Below are 22,610 nucleotides of genomic sequence, written 5' to 3' on the forward strand. Positions count from 1 at the left end.
TCATATGAGTATTGGCACAGCTCATAACACCTCTCTCTAAATGTACATGTGTTGGGAAAGTGTTTTGGGGATTTTATGATATCAGTTTGTAATCCTATTACCGTGGTTGAATTCAGGCATATCGCTGGCATAATCTTATTACGATGTTATTGACAAAAACAAAGTCTAATGCAGCAAGCACCATATTTAGATGTATGGTTTTTTTTACTCATCAGGATTTTTTGTTCTTATCAATAAGTACACTCTATAAAAATGCTCTAGTTGTAGAAGTGTATGCAGACCATAAATTGTATTTATTGTATAGTGGTTTCATTATAAAATGACTTATTTTGACCATAGACACGACCCTGTTATTTACGTCAGTGCATGTACATGTACAAATGTCATAAAAAGCCAAAGTTTTTTAAGCTACCCATTTTTCTACCTGTCATTTTAGACAAGCACTCCACATTTCAGACAGGTACAATTTAGTTTATTTGACAAATATCGTAAATAATCACCAAAAAGATAGACAAAATGTCTGTTGCAACAGACGAGAGACTATTATCTGTTATGAGCAAAATTTTGCAAGACTTCAAAATCTCATTCACTTGATCAGATAAGTATTCCTTGTCGTAACTGATCAAAATGTATCTGTGAAAGAGATAATGGCTTAAAGTTTGAAAAAAATGGGGGTCATTAGAAAAGTCGGCTGCTATTTTAACATTGAATTAGTCAGTTCTTTAAAACATGGTATTGTAATCAATATCCCATTATGTCGCAAAAAAAGAAAATTTATTAATTAAATAGGAAAAAAAATACCCCTCGATTTCAAATGGTCAACCCATACACATATTTTGTTTCAAGAAATTTGTTTTTATTTGTGAGCAAAGTTTCACTAATCTTTGAAGGTAGGAATACATACTTTTGTGAGGAAGGTTCAAATTCAAGAATATGTATATTATGTTGATCATTATGAGTTCATACTATCATGATACTGAAAATGAAAACAAAATTAGAATCCCCAGACCTTTTATCGAGATACCAAGTTTCATAAAAAATAGCCACATTTTTTTATCAATTTTTTGCTCAGTGAAATAACATAAAACGTCATATATATTATTATTGACATGAATATCGTGAAAACATCTAATTTACAGAGTTTCCAGGGTGATAATAGTTTTTCATTTTATACAATGGGAAGTTCTCTCCCAAAATGCATTGGATGTATGTTTGGTAACATGCTCCGTAGAGCAAAATTTGTATTCGTATTCAGCTGCCTTAACTTTGAATATTCAATTGTTTAAAAGGTCGTCGTCGTTGCGCCACGCATGCGTGAGATATATATTGGTCTCGTATAAACAAAGATGGCGACTTTGACTGTGGCACAGATCAACAAGTACAAAATGAGACGTTACCAAGCTTAAAATTTGGTAATTTTTAGGTGATTGGAAAGTATCGAAGGAGTCACTGGCGGTAATTAGTGCAAGTCGTGCCCAGGTCAAAGCTCATACTTGTGATTTCCATTAGAAGAGCGCATTGGATTGTGGGAAAATCAATGTTTATCAACACAAATGTTGCACATGCTCGGCACGACGACCACCGCCCTTTAAATTTAGTGCATTCACATGTTGCTGTCAGTGAAATAAGCAGAAATAAAACCCAATGAATAATTAAACCCCAGTCAGTATGTCACAAATGTATGAACCGAAAGTACAGATCCATTGAATAAAAGTAAAATTGAGAAAACCTAAAAATAAATTTATGATAATCGTTGCAGCAGAAAAAGAATGGGCCCATTTACTGCAAAAAAGTGTTTAATGACATCACGAGCTGCTGCCTGGATAGTTTAACAACTAATTATTTCTCCGGTCTGTTTTTTTACAGTGCATTAATGTCAATAAAAATGTAACATACTGTAATTCCTAAGGCTTTAATATATAATCACTGTTTTTAATACTCTAGCGGTTGGTTTATCCTATCTCATTAAAGCTTATTTACATGCAAACAGCTCCCAAAACTAAATGTTGATAACCAATAATTGGAATGTTACACCTTTCAAAGGCTAACATGTCTGTTTTGTATTCGCATTAAATTGTGTTCTAAAAGTCCTTTCCCAGGGGGTCTTCGCATGCATTCTCTTCTGTATATTTTCCTCGTAAATTAAGTCCTATTGAGTAACAGTGCATTTTCCTCACTGGCTGTTATATTGGTTTAAAAGCATCTACATTGAAATACAAAACAGTTACTAACTGAAACTGACCGAGGGGTGCATATATATGAAGATTTATATGATGTTATTTATTCTGTTTTTTGACAGGAATGTTTTTATAACCATGGTTGTGTTTGTTTATGTTTTCAGCACCATGGTTGTGTTTGTTTATGTTTTCAAATTGTGCATTTCATTTGTTGTTGTTGTGTTACCAGCGATTAGCGTGGATGCAATTTTGACGGCTGCTCACGTAATACAAGTGAAATAACATTTTACTATTCTTCATCTGTATTGAATGTGGTAATACATGTAATAAGATTTGCCGAACCTGTCTGTAATTTTGTACTTTGATGTCCAAACTTGCTTCAGCGGATTTGCCAGCAGACAGTATATGTTTGTGTGGTATTTCTATGCATATATGCCATGAAAATGGAATGTTGGGTAATTTGTATATTGTGATTTATTCGATTCCTGTGATCAGTTCTCAAGAAAGTGAGAGATGACAATTTGTTTTATTTCAGTGAATTGGACTCAATACATGAAGTATCTTAGTGATACTATTAAAATCAAATTGTCATCCATAGTCGGTTCATAAAATGTACATGTAATATTGCAACTTGGAAGATTCGTTCAAAACATCAAGGTCTGGGTGTACTGTAAAATCTGTATTAGAAGCTGCAGTTTCTATTAAAATGGTACCCGGTACAGTGCAAGAACAGAGGGGATATGGTTTATATTAGAGCATCTACACATATGAGAAATGGTGAATGTTTAGATCTCAATTATTCAAAAAGAATGGGTGCAACTTATATTAGAGATGCGGCTTCTAATACAGATTTTATGGTAGTTCTTGGAATTCACATTCAAGTCAACTGCCATTAAACATTGACTGGTTAAAATATGTTCGCTTTTGTCGTTGACATACCGCTGTCATTTACACATTGACATCTGAAATCCTTCACAGATATCAGAAGTGAATCAGAAAATACACTGTGTGGATAGGCAATGTGTTTAATATTAACTGCATGTGATAGATACATGTACAATGTATAACCAGACTTGAACTTGTGCAAAATAGTGGTTGAGGTTTGTGTCTATTTTGAAGCGCAGCATCGTGGCACTTAGGCAGTTGTCTGCACGGTCTCTGTCACAGGAATTTTGAGCTTCTCAGTAATTCAGAACAAAGGTGGGCCAAATGAAGCCTGAAATATTTCATGCAATTGGCACATATTCTGACTCTTCCAATTTGTAACATAGCCCCAATTAAAGCTTTAGGAATTACCTCTTAATTTTAAGGACACATAGATTGAAGCCTTTCATGATAATTCAAGGCATTTCTGAGCAGGTTCAATGAAAGGTTCACCAAAGACTAGAAAATATCGGTAATAAATCTAATATTGAAGGGTCTTTCAGGAGATATCTAGGTCATCTATTGTTCAACACATTTGACTGTTTCTAAGTCATCTCTCATGCCATTCTTCCATTTCTACATGTGGGTCATCTTGACTGTTTCTACAGTTTAAAGTCATCTATCATATCACCCTATTTGGCTGTTTCCAGATCATCTCTCGTCTGTTTGACTGTTTCTAGGTCATCTTTTATCTATTTTGATTGTGACTATGAACCAATTCTACACAGGCTTAGACATTCGAATAGTTGCAAAAATACTTAGTACATGTGTCATTAATTTTGCAGCATATTGATAACCTATTGCCGAAAGTAAATTTCATTTTGTATTAAACCACAATAGAGAGCTAGTAATTTCAAACATTGAATTATTCTGCGAAAATATTTATCCATCAAATCACAGAAAGGTAAATTTTAAGAAAGCGAAAGATTTATACAGTCTGCAGAAAAACCAGAGTTACAAAAGGCAATTTAAACATCAGAAAAAAATACTGCATAATATATTTGCTACATTACATGAAGAGCATCTAATTTTAAATCTGACAAATTTCATGTTTTTTTCATTTCTTCCAATGTAGTACCGGCTAATAGCCGATGTGGCTTAAACTGTTTTATCTTTCGTGGACACCCAAATATATCTTTTATTGATACATTCAGGAGTTCAATTTATTATGTGATTGGATTGAGACTCTCTCAAAATTACAATATATCACATTTCAATCAAAAAAAATACAGTGTGGCTTTCCTTGAGGCTTGTAAATAAAAAACTGTTTTGTTGTCTCAAACCGCTTGATATACTTTTTTATGACAGATATGTGATGTGTTTAAGTCGTTGTGAAATGTGCGTTTATATATATTTCGTCAAATGCAGGAAATGTGCTGTCACAGGAGGTGCATGTAGACTTTAAAATTGATTGCTGAGTCCAGACATGCATAGTAAATGCCTCCTGTGGAATCCATGTGGTTCTTTATAATGTTGTCATTGTGCACTGTTCACTTACAGGGTAGGTAAAGCCCAGAAAAAAATAATTATCCTTTTGGCTTGATTGTTGAACAATATAACCTGATGTGTCCTTTGCATGAAGGAGATTGTGTGCGTTGTGACATTCCGTCTGGAGCTAATTTAGCAGCTTCCCTGTTTTGTAATCAGTAGGAGTTTTTATTATTTTGTTATTGATTCAAGATGCCGATATATTTAATGTTTTCTGAATTTCAAAACCCATGTGCTTTTGTGCAACATCTTTGGCAGCTGTATTTGATGGCGTTTCTCAGTCGGAAAGCCTTGAATGCGCAGTTCATTTAAGAGTTTGAAAAAAAAATCCAATTCAGTTTCCCTGAAAAAGTTCATTGATTTTTCAGGGTATACTTAGAAGCGAAAATGACGTTGTTGCTCATGGATATGTGCACTGTGCTTCTGATAAAGCGAAAATAATTTTTGTTTCTCAAATATTTTCCAAAACAATTTAAGTTATTATCAATTAAACATACCCCGGTAATAAAAATAAATGTATTATTGTTATTAGAAGTTATTGCTGTTATAATACCCCAAGAAATTCCAGGATGTACAAATGTATGACCTGTAGGGGTCTTGCATATGGCTGTGCTTCATTTTCATTGATCCAATATACATGTAGTACCGGGTAATTTCCCTAATCCCAAATCTGAATTATTTAATACTGCTTGGTTTATATGTAATGTAAATGAGTAAAACTACAGGGGAAATACTTTCTATAATCAAACCTAAAAGGACATATATTAAGTCGTAAAAGGTGATGTGTTGTCATGGTGATCTTGCATTCAACTCAGGAAATGTAAGCGACATCTTTTATTCATTGGATTGGTAATAATTTGTTTTCCTCTTGTGACCCGAGCATAGTGATATATACAAATTTTTTAGTTCTCAGAAATGTCACCCAGATCTACTTTCTACTTGGATCAGTGGTTTGACACTAACTCAGGCTTTAATGAAATGTGTTTAATCACCGCCAGTGATCTTTTTTGCTTTCTGACATCAAATAATATTTTCGTAATCACATGATTTCTACTTTGAATAATTAACCTGTTCAACAAAATTTCGTATTCTCAAAATCTATAGATTGAAAGTGAGTTGAGATTTGATATTTTTTATGGTAGTGTGTGCATTATTCTTTCTGGAAAATATTTTTCACCCAAAACCCCCCTTCAAAAAAAATATATTTACTTGTATTTTCATTACTAATGTAGAAGTGCACATCAACCAAAAATGTTAATTATGATTTCCTATTACCATTAAAATATTATTTATTTGAAACCAAAATTTTCATCTTGAGGTGAATGATGATTTCAGTTTCAACAACACCTGGGGAAGTGTTCTATTTTCTTTGTGTAATGAGGTATTCATATGCAAGGGATTTTTTCACATTTGGCCGAATTTTGTTAGCGGTTGGCTTTATATTACTTCTTATGGATCATTCGGCTGTGACAGATTGGTATTTTTTCCTGATTTGTAGGAATCTGAACAACTTGTTTCTCATGCATGCAATGGAAAATTAGATTTTTTTCTGAAATTAAAGTGTGATGCTCCTCGTGAGTTTGAATATTGTGTTAACAAAACGACGTCAAACATAATGTGTTCGTCGCCTTTTTCATCAATATGTTGTGCCGACATTTTCGTGGAAACAAGTTGAAAGTTTTTGGGACACAAATTATTGTGAGTCTCGATTCAAGAAAAACACTGAGAAATATAAGACTGCTCTTTCTTGAATTCCAAGTATATGGCTACACTACAGTTTGTGTGTGTGACGTTAATTGATAGGTGTAGTCCCATGTGTGGTGTGAAGAAAATAGCCTGTTAGCTGTGATCTGCTGCAGGAAGGGAATATCACATTACTGTGGATGCCAGGAATTCAATTCCCTATTGCATCATTACGATATAACTATGTGCTTGTACAGCTGATGAGTTTCAAGAAGACTATGTTACTATGGCAACCCATTTCATATGATTTATGAAATATCATACGGTTCAAAAATGCTGTTAAAACGAAATTACTTTCAATAAATTTTGCAAGGTTTATAATAAGGTCCTCCCCATATTAAAACTAAAAGCAATATGTAAACTGTCTGTATGGCTCCAAATTGTGAAGAAATTTACTGAAATTTTGACAAAATGTGAACATATTTGCATTGATTTTTTTTTATGGAGGAGAAAAAATCAAAGGGTTAAAACAAACTGGTAGTAAATTTTGTGAATTACCGGTAACCCCCCACTTATTCACTGTATAGTATCAAGGTAATTACTTGCTGAATCTCCTTTAGTGAGTTAGATTAGAAATTGAACTCATGGCAGTTAATTGTAACCAAAACAACTTGGCTCATCATGTAAACCAATAGCCACAGGTTGGGTTTTTAATTCCTTCAATAATTCAGCAAATTTCAGAATTTTACTGAAGTCAATGTGTGTTGGTTGTATCCATCCATAAACAGATTGTGAAAATTATCTAGTGCAAACACTGTACAAATTTGGTCCTATTGAGGGCTCAGACCATTCTGCAAAGATGCTCGTTCTATATTGTACATGTAATACTGGGCCATCACTCCAGGTCTTTTGGCCCCTGTCTTTGGATTGGAGTTTAATGTACAGGTGCATTAGTTTCTGTGTAAAGGAATTTTAGTTGGAAAGATTTAAAGTATGCATGTAATAGATACAGCTACTATTTATTAGACGCCATATGTTGAATTATGGCCAAAGTTTACAATTTGATTTGGTCTGGTAGATTTGTAGGTATGTGTTTCTATCACTCATTCTGAACACTCCTTGTATTGGCTTGTATGTATAAACATGCATGTACCGTAAAACATACAAACTCACCTGAACAAAACAAATTTGTGTTTCTGTGATCTGAAAAAGAAACTGGGTAGGAGGCAGCGATTTTTATTTTAGTGTTTTTATTCTATTTCATGTATCATATGTATGATTATTGACAACATAATCATGGTTCTAACTACAAATGTCAAAAATTATATCTAAGTTAGTTTCAGAATATACGTTTATTTCAATATGTAGAAGGAAGTAATTGAATTTAAAAATTACAGCATTGGTGGAATGACCATAGCTAATTCGCTTAGAGAGAAATAATTTTTGAGTTCATTAACATTAGATTTCAATTTGCGATACCGATAGGTACAATTACCAGAAACATGGAATTTATTTTATTTAGCCTAATTTTGCTCATCTGTGAGTACAATAAGTTATAAACTTGTACATGTAGTAGGCAGCCATAATAATTTTTTAAATAGACTCGGTTGTTTGAACTTTGCGCAGCACTTGTCTCTGAGAATTATCAGAACTTAGAAGAAACTTGGATGTAAAGAACATATCAAGACCCATATCAAACCATCCTATGACGTTTTGAGACTACTTTATTGCATGCATCAGGATATATACTTTTGTAATGGTGTTATATGTCACCTAATCACCTAAGTGTATTGATATGTAAAAAGTAGTGTTGCTGGTGTAACTGAAAATGGCTGAATAAACAGAAAGTTCAACGTGAAAGCTCTCTCTGGTTTCTTTGCTGTTTCGTGTGTACCTGAGTCAACACATCACGCACATTTTAACTTCTTTATGAATTATTGTCAGTCTTTTAAAACATAAAATGTTTGGTTTGTACTACCGGTACTGCAAATCGCTTAATTATTGCTGCTTGGAAATTTTCTAAATTTGATAATTTTATAATATTTAAAAAGTAAAAATGTAGTGGAAGTCACTTAAAGTGGGTAATTGTCCTGCAAATTTTGTGATTATCTCTAATTCATAAAAATTGTTAAACTCTGTCTCTTGAAATAATTAAAGCATAAACTTTCTTAATTTTAAAAATAAATTGATTTGCTGACCCCTCTGTAAAAATCGTTGCATCCAGTAGTGTTTACGTTTCCTGATTGAATGTATTCAATTCAAAGCAAATGCTGCTGGCAGTGTTTCTAGGAATATTCCAAAATAGCAGAGTAATTTAATTTTTATGATTGGCCTTTTTCGGAATTTAGTATGAATGAACATTTTGTGTAGTGCTGAATTTCGATGGACTCAATTCATATGGCCATATCAGCTGTGTTTATTGCCAATGTGATTGATCAGTGACGTGGTGTTTAATTTATCAGTGAATTCAATCAAATCTGAAAATCACTTATGTGCAGTGAATGATCAATTTACTTTTTCGAGGACTTATCGTTTGCGTGAAGGTTGTCTTGACCCTGGCGCAATGTCACTCGCTGAAAAATTATTTCCCTTGCCAAGACATATTAAATAAATACAAATTACAGTTTGTATATGCATTTTGAGTCAATACTAGTAAAGAAAAAAAAAAAGAAATATTGAATTTTTTTTCCCTGAAGTCAAATCGATGAGTTGCCACCTCAGCATGTGGTGTGAGGTATTTTACACGTATTGTACAGTTAGTAAATGAGATGATACACTAAAAAATTGCCAGAGGCATTTTAAATAAATAAAATGAATTTTGAGTCATTACAAGCAAGGTACATGTATATGGGGAAAAGAGACAAATATTGATTCTATTTTTGCCCCAAGGCAAATGATCGGCTTTACATTAGTTTATGATGAGAATTTTTTTATGTGTAAGTACATGTATACCAGCTGTTAGAAAATGTTATGTGATTTTAAAAGCTTTATATATTTTAATCAATAATATCCTTGCATTACGCATTTCATATTCTGTCTCAGCTTTCGAGGAGAAGTCGAAAATACATGTACATTTGTACCATTTTCCACTAAATATGGCAAAAATATTCACATAAAATTGAGAATTGATAATATTGCCACGAAATTAACAAATAAAAATCAAGGTCCATCCACGGTACCTCCATGTAACATATCAAACAATCAGACTGGTAGTTTTCAAAAAGAAGTCAAAAGAGTAATTATTGACAGGTGATGGACTGCGATGTTCACCTACAAAAAACTCTGCTCTGCTCTGTCATAAACGATGACAACACAGCAGAGCATATTAAAATGGTTAGATTTTCTTTTGAAATGTTTAAGCATCACATATACTAATTATATGCAAATTAAACATACTCCATAGAATTCAATTTATCAAGAACACTTGCCAGTTGATAGATGATCTAAAGTGGTTTTGAGTTTATTTGATCAGAATATACATTGTACATGTAACCACCATTGTAACTAGGTCAGTTATTTATAGTTAAATTTTTCGCAGGATTTTATTTATTTTTAGATGTTTGATGTACATGTATGTTGCTCAAGCCGGATGTGGCATTAGGCTTTTGTGTATTGTTTTCTTGTAATTTCCTTTTTCAAAAGGGAGGGGCTCCATCCATTAATTAGGTCATGTAGATGGTTCATTTTGTGGAGGTTACGATGTCTTACATGTAGGTATAGGATTCAGTATCTGTGTGTAGTAGTGTCACCATTGAAACATCATTTTTAATTTTGTTGATTAAGAGTATTTATGGGAGTTGGGATATAAGGTTTAGGGGTTCGTAATATTACTTGGGTTTTGGTTCAGCTAGTATTAAGATTTTCAGTATGAAGTTACATAGATAGGGGAAAATGCATCCTTATGGCATGAAAAAATATTGATTTCTTTTGTCAAAGTTATATAATAGATTCTCTAATTATTAATATGTACACATATCTAATAAGTGGTGTGAATTGTCGAGCCAGTTGATAAAATTGTGAACAAGTTTTTTAGTAAATAACACTGACTGGGAAATACGCCCTTGAGAAGTATCAATGATGAAATATTTATATTGCAATTTTTTGCAATTTTAATTAGTTGTATTTCAATTCATTGGTAATAATTAAAATATATATCAATTTCTTTATTTCATTGCTGAGAGTTATACATTTGTTTTGTACTATAATTTATCTATTTTGGAAAATTATAAACAATATTCAACTGTCCTTCTGCAACATCAATAATATCATTACTTACAGTATGTCACTAAGCAGTATAAAAAAATGCATGATACAAATCCCATTTTATAAATGGTCAAATGTTTCTTTGTCTAAGAAACTAGGGGCATTATCAGAGCAAAGGTCTTATTTAGGAGCTCCTGCCAGAGCCACTGCACAAATCATAAGGACAAATTAACAGCTCCTAAGGATGGTATTCCCAGAATAGCACCAGTTGTTAAAGACACATAAAACTGATTCTCAACAACAATGAAAGGACCAGTTACTGCGATAAACCCCTACTCCCTGCAAAAGTTTCCCACTACGAAATCCACTCACCATGGAAGCCACTCATCACAAAGCTACTAATTTGATTATTAAGAAGTAGTGTTGTACATATAAAATGTGGAGTGTAGTACTGTGGTATATAGTGTAGTGTGGTTTGTATTTGTGTGTGGTTGTGATGTGTTAACTCAGAAACACACAAAACATCAAAGAAACCAGAGAGCTTTCAAGTTTAACTTCTTGTTTATTCCGCCATTTTCAGTTACCCCAGCCGCACTACTTTTTACATATCAATACACTTGGGTGATCAGGTGATATATAACACCATTACAAAAGTATGTATTCTGACGCATACAATAAAGTAGTCCCAAAAACGACACTGGTGTTTAATGTATATAGTTAATACACATGTTGTATGTATCAGGATATTCATAAGAAATCTCATAATGGCAATACCAGTGCTTCCTCAAAGTCTGACATGTTGTTGCATGTTGTCTCTCTGTGAAAATTTGCGTTCGCTAACTGAAACAACATACATTTGTACAGTGTACATGTGTATCCGCTGTGGTTGTTATATAGGTTCCATGGGATGTATACAACATTGTAAAGTACATGTACATTGTAAATGTTTATATTTCTTCTGTGTTGCAACTGTTGCACTTTTACTTAGTGTTATTGTAACCTGAGAATGTTTTCAATGAAGATGAAAACTGAAGACGACTTTTTGCCATGTACTGCGATTTTAACATAACTGTTGCGTACATGTAACACTATTTTTTGGTTTTCATACACCAAAGAATTTTTCCTGGTGGAAAAATAGAATATGTTTTAAATGTAGCCTCAAGTATTTTGGTTGTTCTGTTGTATAAGTATATGAGTAATTGCTTGTCAAATGTACATGTATCATATTTTTTTACAAGTCCACCAAGCTGTGTAAGTGGTGTAAAAATAAAAAAAAAACAGCTGTGTATATACAATTTATATAAATATTATGCTGTGATAGTGCATGTAGCCCCGGTAACTTGATAATAAAAATATCTGTTAAGTTACATCATGAAAAATTCTCAACAGGGAAAATGTAAGCAGTGTTGCAATAAATGGTCCACCTGAGTCTTCATACTCTCTGGAGATCTTAGATCAGGTTACCCATGTTTAGGTAATCTCAGTGCATACCATGTTATGTGTACAGAGTGCAGTTAAGTGCCTCTCACCATGGTCCTCATTTGGTATTTATATTGAAGGAATAATTACACAGTAACTGCACATGTTCTTGTTCTGGGGCATCAGCATGTGCTTATTCTTGTACTGGGTTTTCCGCTAATCCTTGCAGCATGTTGATGAATCTCTCGCCAGTGGCAAATTTCATTTACATGTACAGTGTAGATTTGCCTAAAAAAGTTTATGAAACTTTTACCACCATTGACTAAGTGTAATTTTCAAACAGTTATCCTGAGAAAATGGTACCCATGTAGCATGTGTATAATTTCTTTTTATACCCTGACTGTACAGCTGGTCTAATAATATTAATGTCATAATAAAATAGACAGGCTATCAAGTTCGCAACTGGAATAATATACTCATGAATGACTAAGCGCTATGTGTACACTGTCTGACAAAAAGATGGTACTGTGCATGTATACATTGGATAAAATGTACATTATCATGGTACGTGGTTTGTACACGACTAATAATGTTTATTTTCCCAACGAAATGGACAGGTTATCGAGTTCGCAATTTGAATAATATGCATGTACTCGTGGATGACTAAGAGATACATGCAATGTGTACACTGTCTGACGGAACGATGGTAGTGTGGATAAAATATGTATCCTCGGGGGCGGAGCTACGTCACAGACGTTCCACGTTGCTAAGACGCGCACCACTGTACATGCATTTCTATGGACTCTGTGTGCGCTGCTGTGGAACGCCGATCGAGCCGGTGAAAATTTGAGAAAACGACACAAACTCAACTTTGAAGTAATCCTAAACAACCAAATTTACATATGTTACACACATAGGGATGTCCGCCCCCGAGGATACATGTACCTTATTAGATAGACAATTTTTGTTCGTACATACTTCATGAATATGAATACCGTATTTTCTATATTAGTATATAATGTAGCTCTTACATGTACATGTACGTAAATTATGAATAATATGTTTCTAAATTACAGTTTGACAAATACGGTACATGTATCAATTGTCGTAATATATCGATTGTTTTTACTAGGTGCTGTTGAGCTAGCTAGTTTAAAAAAATTCAAAAACACATCACTATACATGTAGTTGTACTAAATTAAAAGTAGATCATATTTCATAACTAACTTAGCATTTTCTGGATTTCTGCCAAGGTGAACTGATTTTCCCATACGAGAAACTCAAAATTTATTCTGTTTCATTTCAATGTACATTAAGGCAAAACTATTTAGTTTGTAATTGCTAGATTGATTTGTAAGTGTTCCTTATCAGTAGACTAAACCTGCTTTCTGTCCATACATGTATGTTGCAGCAGTTTATATTTAAAAGGCAATGGTTGTTACACAGCGCATGTGCGACATTTGTGTTGATAAACATTGTTTTTCCCACAATCCAATGCGCTCTTCTAATGGAAATCACAAGTACAAGTGTCGACCTGGATGTGGTCGATACTAAACACTGTCAATGATTTCTTCCATAGCTTCCGATCACCAAAGAAAATTGGCTTAATGTATCTGTTTGTACTTGTTGATCTGCGCAAAGTAGCCATCTTTGTTCATACATGCACAACACAACATTGCGCAACAACCACCTCCTTTTAACTTATTGTTCACACCAATTCATACCCTAATCACATACTATTTGGTTGTGGTAAGAAGGCATTGTTTTAACCCCACAGACCTTTTTCATGCGTCTCTCATCTCAGGGTTAAACACCAGCAATCTGACTCTGATCTACATGTATACTAGCTCAGGTCAACACCGGGTTAATCTATTCACACATGTTTTTCAACACTGGGTTAAAACAAACTCTGGGTCAAACCCCTACGTTTTTCTACACAGTAATAGTAACCACATGGTTTGTACAATTTTAATAATGTTGATTTTTTGTTATTAAAGTAATGCACAAAGTATATTCAGTGAATGCTGTCATGTGATAGTACCGGGGGTAATCCCATGATATCACTTTTGTAAAAGTTAAAGGGCGGTAGTCGTTGCGCCGTGCATGTGTGACATTTCCCCACAATCCAATGCACTCTCCTAATAAAATCACAAGTATGAGGTTTGACCTAGGCGTGACTTCTACTAATTACCGCCTGTAACTCCTGCAATACCTTCAAATCATCTAAAAAAATATCTGATTAATAAAGCTTGGTAACGTCTCAGTATGTACTTGTTGATTTCCGCAACAGCCAAAATTGCCATCTTTGTTTATATGAGACCCATATATCTCGCGCATGGGATGGTTGTGGTCATCATGCTGTGCGCTTTTCACATTTTGTGTAGTTGTTTAGGTCATCAAGTTCATTGCCTTCAAGGCCTTCAAAAATTTTGATTCCTGAGTATCTCTTCAGGACTGCAGATTTCAGATACTGATCACTTACAAGATAACGAATGTTTTATCAAGCAAAGTTACACATTATGAAGATTGTCATTTGGTTTGTTGATAAACCTTCAATAATATACACACACACACACTGTAGTTACATGTAGCCTGTTAATCGTGAAATCTGTACTTTGCTCATACATGGGCTGATTCTCTCTTTCTCTTTGCTTGTTTTAGCGGAGGACCTTGACCCAGAAGCTATAGCAAGAGCCAATCGAGAAAGAGCTGAGATTGTCAATCGCTATGATAGGGTGAGTAAACATCATTCATCGATGTCAAATTCAAAGCCAACTGGCCTGTTGATTTGATTGCTACTTTCAGAACTAACATGTATTCACATGTGCAGGCAATCAGTTAGTGCTCAAATAATGTCAAGGCTCATTTTTTTTTCAGAAATCTATGCGGTTACAGGGTGTTACTCAGTTATTTCAGCCGAGAGTACACTGATTAAAACAAATTTGTATTTACAAATTTCAACAGAAAATTGCACTACTTAATCACTAACCTTGAAATGTATTATACATGTACATGTAGCTGTAATTTTCATCATATCTAGGTCCTGTCTTACTAATAAGTCAACTTTTGTCATGTTTTCCAAAACAAACACGTAATTATATTTTGTTAAAAGTTTTAGGCAAAATTTAGGACTGTCTGGTTCAAAATTAACAAAGAAATTTTACAAAAATATAAAAAAATGTTTAAAGTGTGGTACCAACATTTTTGTGGGACAATTGATGGAATTTAAATCGTTAAAGTAACACAGTTGTATTGTACACCTCATACTAATGTAGTTTGATTGCTTACTGTGCCAAGCTTTTTAAACACTAAAAAAATGGCTGGTGAGCTAGTTTTCAAAAATGCAATCATGATTACCGGTATACGTATTTGTGGTTTCAAAAATATTTTCTTTTCCAGATAAAAACAAATGAATCATGTACCACAACTCTAGAGGGTGCTATGATGGCAATTATTTCTTGCAAATAGATAAATTTTTTCATGTGTTGCTGTGTCCTATTTTGTCGCATGTGTTCTTTTTCAGGGTAGGGATGATGGTGCTCCAATTGACCCGTGGGAAGATGCTGGCTTTAGAGTTTATAAAGTTACAGATAGATTTGGCTTTCTGCAGTAAGTACATCCCAGACTTTTATAGCTGAGAGATTTATTCGTAACACCATAACATTTTTGTAAACATTAACTGAAAATATTAATTACACAAACTTTTATTTGTGTTTTTTTTTTTTTTTTTTTTTTTTTGACAGTGAACATGAACTTCCATCTGTTCCTGATGAAGAAGAACAAAAGGTAAGGCCATACAAAATGAGTACTGTAAAATCTATATTAGAAACCGCTGCTTCTATTGTGATTCCATGCAACAGAGGAAATGCGGCTTCTATTAGAGCATCTACACATATGAGAAATGATGAATTTTTGGTAATCAATTATTCAAAAAGAATTGGTGCGACTTCTATTAGGAATGCGGCTTCTATTACAGATTGTACGGTACTTCTCATTCACAGTTCATCATGATGTATTGGCATAGTAATTGTTATTCATTTTTGTAGTTTGTCATGTTTTGTTGAATTTCAGTGATCAAATAACCACTGACACTTCATAATGTGGAGCATAACTAGTAAACTTGATTTGTTTTGATGTGATTTGTGTCCTTGTGTCAGATCAGTCACAGAGATATTATACCTTTTCACTATTTCAGATGAAGACTGTTGAAATGGATCGTCTTCAGAAATGGTTAAAAATGATGAAAGCATGGGACAAGTATTACCCAAGCGAAAAAGTAAGTAATCAAAGATAAAATCGGAAATAAGTGGAAATTATCAAACCTTTTTTTTTTGTGCCAAAACCACTGTAAGAAAACGGTCTCGAAAATGATGGTACATGACCCGCAGTCCATTCAACTACCAAGCCAGTCTTGACTATAAAGGGCGCTATTCTACTAAATCCAGGTGTTATTGAATACCAAAATGTGTCAATGCTCTTGATAATGTTTTTAGCTTTTTCTTAATATCTCAGTTGCAGCGTAGAGTATACAAAGGGATCCCACACTCGATACGAGGTGATATATGGTCTAGGCTACTGGAACTTAAAAAAGTCAAAGACGAACAGGATGGCATATACGAGGTAAGTTATTAGTTACTTTGCCAATATCAGTGGTGATTGTTTGATTGCTTAAACTAGTTTATTAAATTCACTAAAGTCATGTTCGATATGGGTTCCATACAACGCCTCTTTTCGCACTAAATTTGATTATGCCTTGTGCCACAAACACCGCATTTTAAGCGAATTTACCTTTATCACAAGACTAAGCACACTACATGTCTTGTGATTTTTTTAGTCCCCGCTCGAACGCAGTCCGAAAACGGGGACTTATGTTTTGACCTCCGTGCGTGCGTCCGTGCGTGCGTCCGGACCTGTATCTTAGAAATGCCTGGACCAATCACAATCAAACTTCACACATACATCACACATGATATTATACATATGCACGTCAATTTGTTTCACGATCTGATTTAAGATGGCCGAATGGTGGCCATTTTTGTGCTAATAATCATCAAAATCAAGCATTTCCCAGCTGTTTATACCGTTAAAGTCCTATTATAAACCGCGGTTTATATTACAATGTATCAATTTAAAAATTGGGATCAAAAGCTCAAGTTCGGGGTGCGGTTTCTATTACGTACATATTGCAATCACTAAATGGGCGTGGTCATTTTTTGTCCACAACACATGCACAAAACAAACAAGAGTGAAAGGCCTTATTTTGGTTCTAAAATAGGCGTTACGAAATGTTGAAAAATTACAATCAATCAAAAAAAAATTCTATATGATACAAAAAATACTCAGTATTTTTAACGTAATATGCATTTATTTTTTTTAATTTTCTTGGTAACGAAAAGTATATTCTAACAGAAGTTTCAAATAAAAACACGAATGCACTGCTTAGTAGCAAATGATCACATAACGGTAGCTCGATCCGGCCATGCTGCGGGTCACAAGTGAATAACTTACTTGTTTTCGAAGTGTTGATATTGGTGATTATTATTTAGTAGTGATTACAATAACGCACGAAAAATAAGTTCGTTGAATTGTTATAAAATGCAAGTAAAATTCAACTTAGTTTCCCCGTAAGCGAATGATTTCAGTCACATGTAAACAGCCGATACGATATCCGCCATGCTTTTGAATGCTCACGTGACGTATTATTGACCGGATGGGTCAAGTCGCTAATTAACCAATCAAAATGCTGGATGGTGCCCACGTGTCTAAATTACATAGCTCATTTAAATATGTTAATGCAGTTCAGCGACCTCATGGTGAACGCAACACGGAAGAGATTTACCGATAATGTAGTGCGATCTTTTGCCTTTGATTTCCATGGGAAAACGGCATGATTTTTTTTTTAAATCAAGAAATTATTTGTTTTCGAAAGATAAATTGTTCTTCAATGCTCAGTTTAACACTTTTACGGTGATAAAAGCTCATTGTCTAAAACTTACGAAACACAGACGTATTCAGAAAGAGTATTGACAGAGGTCGCCGCCAGAACAAAAGCAGTTTCATTGCCTGTCTGACATCTTATCACCGCTGAACAATAAATAGGTGTGAATATTTTTAGGCATGTTGTCGAAACAAAGAATAGGATTAGGAACAATGCCGTTTTGGAACAGCTGGTTGAAACAATGAAGTCAGTCACGGTCTTGTTGAATTGGGGGTGCGGTTAGTAATAGGTACTTTTCAAGTTTTCAATTTTTGTTAAGAACTCTTTAACCCCGAAGCCGGAATTGGGGGTGCGGTTACTATTACGTATGCGGTTTATATTAGGACTTTAACGGTAGATGGATTTTGTTCAAACCTTGTATATACGTTGGACATTATAGGACCTTGATGCACAACATGTTGTTTTACGATCTGATTTAAGATGGCCGAATGGCGTTCATTTTTGTGCTGAAAAATCCTAAAAATCCAGCATTTCTTGGCTGTTTACAGATGGATTTTGTTCAAACTTTGAGGTATGTAAGGGTGCATAAATACGCCAGTTGCGAGTGGTGGGTTGCGAGTAGCAAGTAGCAAAATGTGTCAGTTGCGAGCGCTCGAAAGTGGCAGTTGCTAGCGCTCGAAAATGGCAGTTGCTAGCGCTCGAAAATGGCAGTTGCTAGCGCTAAAAATAGCAGTTGCTAGTGGCGATTTGTATGTAGTTGCGAGTGCTAGCTACATCGGCATTGTGTGAAATAAAATTAAGTCCGATGTCCTAGCCACTTGTTTTCAAGTTACATGTGTTGAAATGTAGCGAAATTTTGAATGTCTACGAGGCTACACTGAGCCATGGACGTACTAACGTAGCAGTTGCGAGCGAGTCTGGCCGCTAGATCAATCGGAACTATGTGAAATAATAAAAATAAGTCCTCGCCCCCGATGTCTTAGCGGCACATTTTCTTGTTGCGAGTGTTGACATGTATTGGTATTCTAAATCTCTATTCATTGAAATCGACGATTTCTAGACATCTCGACCCTTCGCATCGACGCGACCCTATCTGTGTTTCTTGTTATTGTTTTTTTTTTGTGTATGATTATTGACCATGGTTAATGTATTTCCAATTCATTAATTTGAGTCAAATAAAATTTACTATACTATATAAAATTGAATGTTTAGTTTGATGATTGATAAATACACATAAACAACTTGTCTTTTCCGGTGTTTCTTTTCCCTTGCCATCATATTCAATATACGAAAATAGCACGTGTGTCTGTCCGTTTGAATGAGCGAAAGACGCTGGTGAGACTGTGTCACAACGTGTTCTATATATTTCTAACGCCCGTGGTCGGCGCCTTTGATTGCATTTATTTTGGGTTTTTTATTCGCGAAATATATCACTGGCAGCGATTGTTTTGACATGTATCACAACTGAATGTTCACGCTACCTTTGTTGTGGCTATAGGTGTAGGTGGGTCAAGATGTCCAACGAAAAATGGGTCGAGATTTTTGGGGGTCGAGATGTCCAGTACCCGAAATCGCCGATAGCCCCGACATGCTATAAATCGATTGCCTTTATTCACGGTCAGGCGATTACATGGAAATTCTGAATTGCGTCTTCAAGTATTAAATTGAGGGAATTGTATGTAATTCCTACTTGAACTGAGTCAATATGTTTCGTCTAAATCACGAGGTCGGTTGGGATGGAGGTGAAGCCGACTCCAGGTGTGAAATCCCGGTGTCTCCATTCATCGAGACTTGTGTGACACGCATCTGGTTGTACCATGGAGCTAAATGGTTAAACCAACAATGTAAGCGTTTTGGTAATTGTAAACTCGCAACAATCTTGAGAGGACAAGAAAAAAAATAACTACAGCGAAGTCAGCAAACGGATGGAGTCTCACGAAGGTGTATAAAACACATCTTGAATGTGTGTCCACGCGCAGTCAATGTGAATGTCTTCACAGAATAGAGATAACAGTCCCATGACCTGATCGCCAAGTTGTGGCGCCAGTGTCTATAGGACAGAAACAGACAATGAATAATAAATAAATGCGTTTAGTCCGTGCGATTTGCGTCGATGTGCCAAGTCCAAGTGGGTCGTCGGTAGGATGACAGTAATATCAATGAAATAATGCATGTTTTTTTCCGTGGTTTAATGGAAACTTTAAAGCATTTAATAAGTGTGTGAGAATACACACTTGTTGACAGAAAGCACTTGTCGAATAAATACAATGGGGCGTGGGCGGCTTCAGTTGTTGAAAGAGAATAATTATCGACTGGATACAATAATGTTGTCACAAAATATGTAGGACCTTGATTGAATCACAGTCCCTCTATCCCCGGTCTGGAAACGACTAGCGTTCTTTTGTCTCAAACCGTAGTGCGGGTAAACAAACCGTTCACATGCAGGCCGAGGGAGTCAGGAAGTCAGACAGATTACAATACCTTCAAAAGTTACCGTCATGCAAAGCGATACCTCATTGTATGACTTCACTTTGACTTCAAATTCGGGCAACCACAACGTAAACAAACATGTAAACAAAATTATCACTATGAAATTTGGGTTTTTTGAACCCTGATATGCATCACCACCAGCCTACCAACTCATAAACATCCAGTTCCTGCAATAGAGGGACTGTGATTGAATACAATGACCGGCGAAAAATATATATTGAACGCAATGAAGCGTAATCAAGTCACCCACTGTCGTTGTTTAGAGTATGTCGCTTTTTGACGTTTTACTTCAAGTGTGTCAAAATAATATTCTTTGTTTATATACACTGTACTAATCGGGCTCTGGCAAAACAAAGCATTTCATTACAAAAAGGGCATACATAAAAAAACGCAATGTGGAACGATTGTTTCCCGTTGTGGTAGGTTCACTCCCAACAGCAAAATTATGTGTGATAAATATGCATGTATATAAATTGTATTCAAAAACACCTCGCGTTATTTTTACTGCAACAATTGGAGTTTAATGTTTATTCCTAAAGTTTGATGAGTCGTCAGTCACTTCATGCAAAATTTTGCAGGCGAAGCGCGGGCGGAGATTGACAGCACATCGCGTTTGTTGTTGTTGTGCTGTTTAGAATTAGCTTTTTTCAGCATTTAACCGATTGCCACTTTAACCTTTTGTGAAGGCGTCAACTGTTGACAAACAATAAAGACTCATAGTCATAGCGGCTTCATCAATAATATGCATGCTGGTCCAAGATAAAATGCCGTCGGTCTCGTCGTTTTGCGACCTCAGACCACAATGCGATTAATACCACACCAAGGGACTAACATGGGATCAGTTTTATCTGTTATATTTTCCCGAACATGACACCTACCTACGTTCTGAATGTGTAACAGGGCCGCCTTAAAATTGCATTCCAATGATTCGTCACTTTAACGCAAAATAAGAATGTTAGTGAGAACATGGATGTACTAACAAATATCACTGTTACTTAAAATCAGAGCATTGTATCGTCCGCTGTACATAAAACTCAAACAAAGGTCAATTTGATATTTCGAATGAACCGACGATATGACGCTGTTTACAGTGATTTTGTATTTTTCTCGGTTAAAAAACGGCGATTACGGGAACGAGAGTACAAGTCCGCTTTAAATCCTCGCAACAAGAAAATATGCCGCTAAGACATCGGAGGTGAGGACTTATTTTTATTATTCACACAGTTCTAGCGGCCCGACTCGCTCGCAGCTGCTACGTTTAGTCACCGTCCCTCAACACAGGAGGGACGGTAGTTTAGTGTACGTACCACACACGCACAAATAGCATCGTAGACATGCAGAAATTCATTTCAACACATGTACATGTAACTTGAAAACAAGTGGCTAGGACATCGGACTTAATTTTTTTTCACACAATGCCGATGTAGCTAGCACTCGCAACTACATACAAATCGCCACTAGCAACTGCTATTTTTAGCGCTAGCAACTGCCATTTTCGAGCGCTAGCAACTGCCACTTTCGAGCGCTCGCAACTGACACATTTTGCTACTTGCGACTCGCAACTCACCACTCGCAACTGACGTATTTATGCACCCTTACATACCTCAAACTTTGTATATACATTAGACATTATGGGCCCTTCATGCAAATAATTTTGTTTTTCAGATAAGATTCAAAATGGCCGGCTGAAGGCCATTTTGTTTTAATGAATGTGGTTCTCGTGCCATATCTCTGACTTGTTTTGACTGATTATGTTCAAATTTTAAATATTCATTATACATCATGTCATAGATAAACAGATATATTGGTTCGACGATCATATTCAAAATGGCCGAATGGTGGTCATTTTTGTGCTAAAAAATCATCAAATATCAAGCATTTCTGGCATTTATGGATGGATTTCAGTCAATCTTGGTACATACATTAGACATTACTGGTTCCTGATGCAGGTCATTTTATTTGTCAGATTGGATTCAAAATGACTGACTGGTGGCCATTTTGTTTTAATGATTGGGCTTCTAGAGCCATGTCTCTTAAATGCTTTGACTGATTATGTTCAAATTTTATATATTCGTTATAAATCATGTTATATATATACATGTATTCAAAATGGTTGATTTTAAATGCTGTTCCAGAGCAATATCTCTCAATATGGACAAGTACTTGTTTGACGATCAGATACAAATGTCAATCATTTTAATGTTAAAAAATCATATTTCTGACATGGTTATATTCCAGCTATATTACTATAAACAAAACTATATATCTTAAATTTGATAACTAATGGG

General features: G+C 35.0%; 1 protein-coding gene across 1 annotated transcript in view; it reads left to right on the forward strand.

Annotated features, from left to right (window-relative positions):
* The window catches only part of LOC102810319 (USP6 N-terminal-like protein), a 50,017-nt gene that overhangs the window by 9,760 nt on the left and 17,647 nt on the right, over nt 1-22,610 (forward strand). The window contains exons 2-6 of the mRNA XM_085506482.1: nt 14,556-14,629; nt 15,418-15,503; nt 15,638-15,680; nt 16,090-16,170; nt 16,407-16,514. Of these exons, the coding sequence (XP_085362608.1) occupies nt 14,556-14,629; nt 15,418-15,503; nt 15,638-15,680; nt 16,090-16,170; nt 16,407-16,514 (392 nt within the window). The remainder of the gene's footprint in view (nt 1-14,555; nt 14,630-15,417; nt 15,504-15,637; nt 15,681-16,089; nt 16,171-16,406; nt 16,515-22,610) is intronic.

Source organism: Saccoglossus kowalevskii, chromosome 12 (genome assembly GCF_978046115.1).
Source record: "Saccoglossus kowalevskii chromosome 12, keSacKowa6.1, whole genome shotgun sequence".
NCBI lineage: Eukaryota > Metazoa > Hemichordata > Enteropneusta > Harrimaniidae > Saccoglossus > Saccoglossus kowalevskii.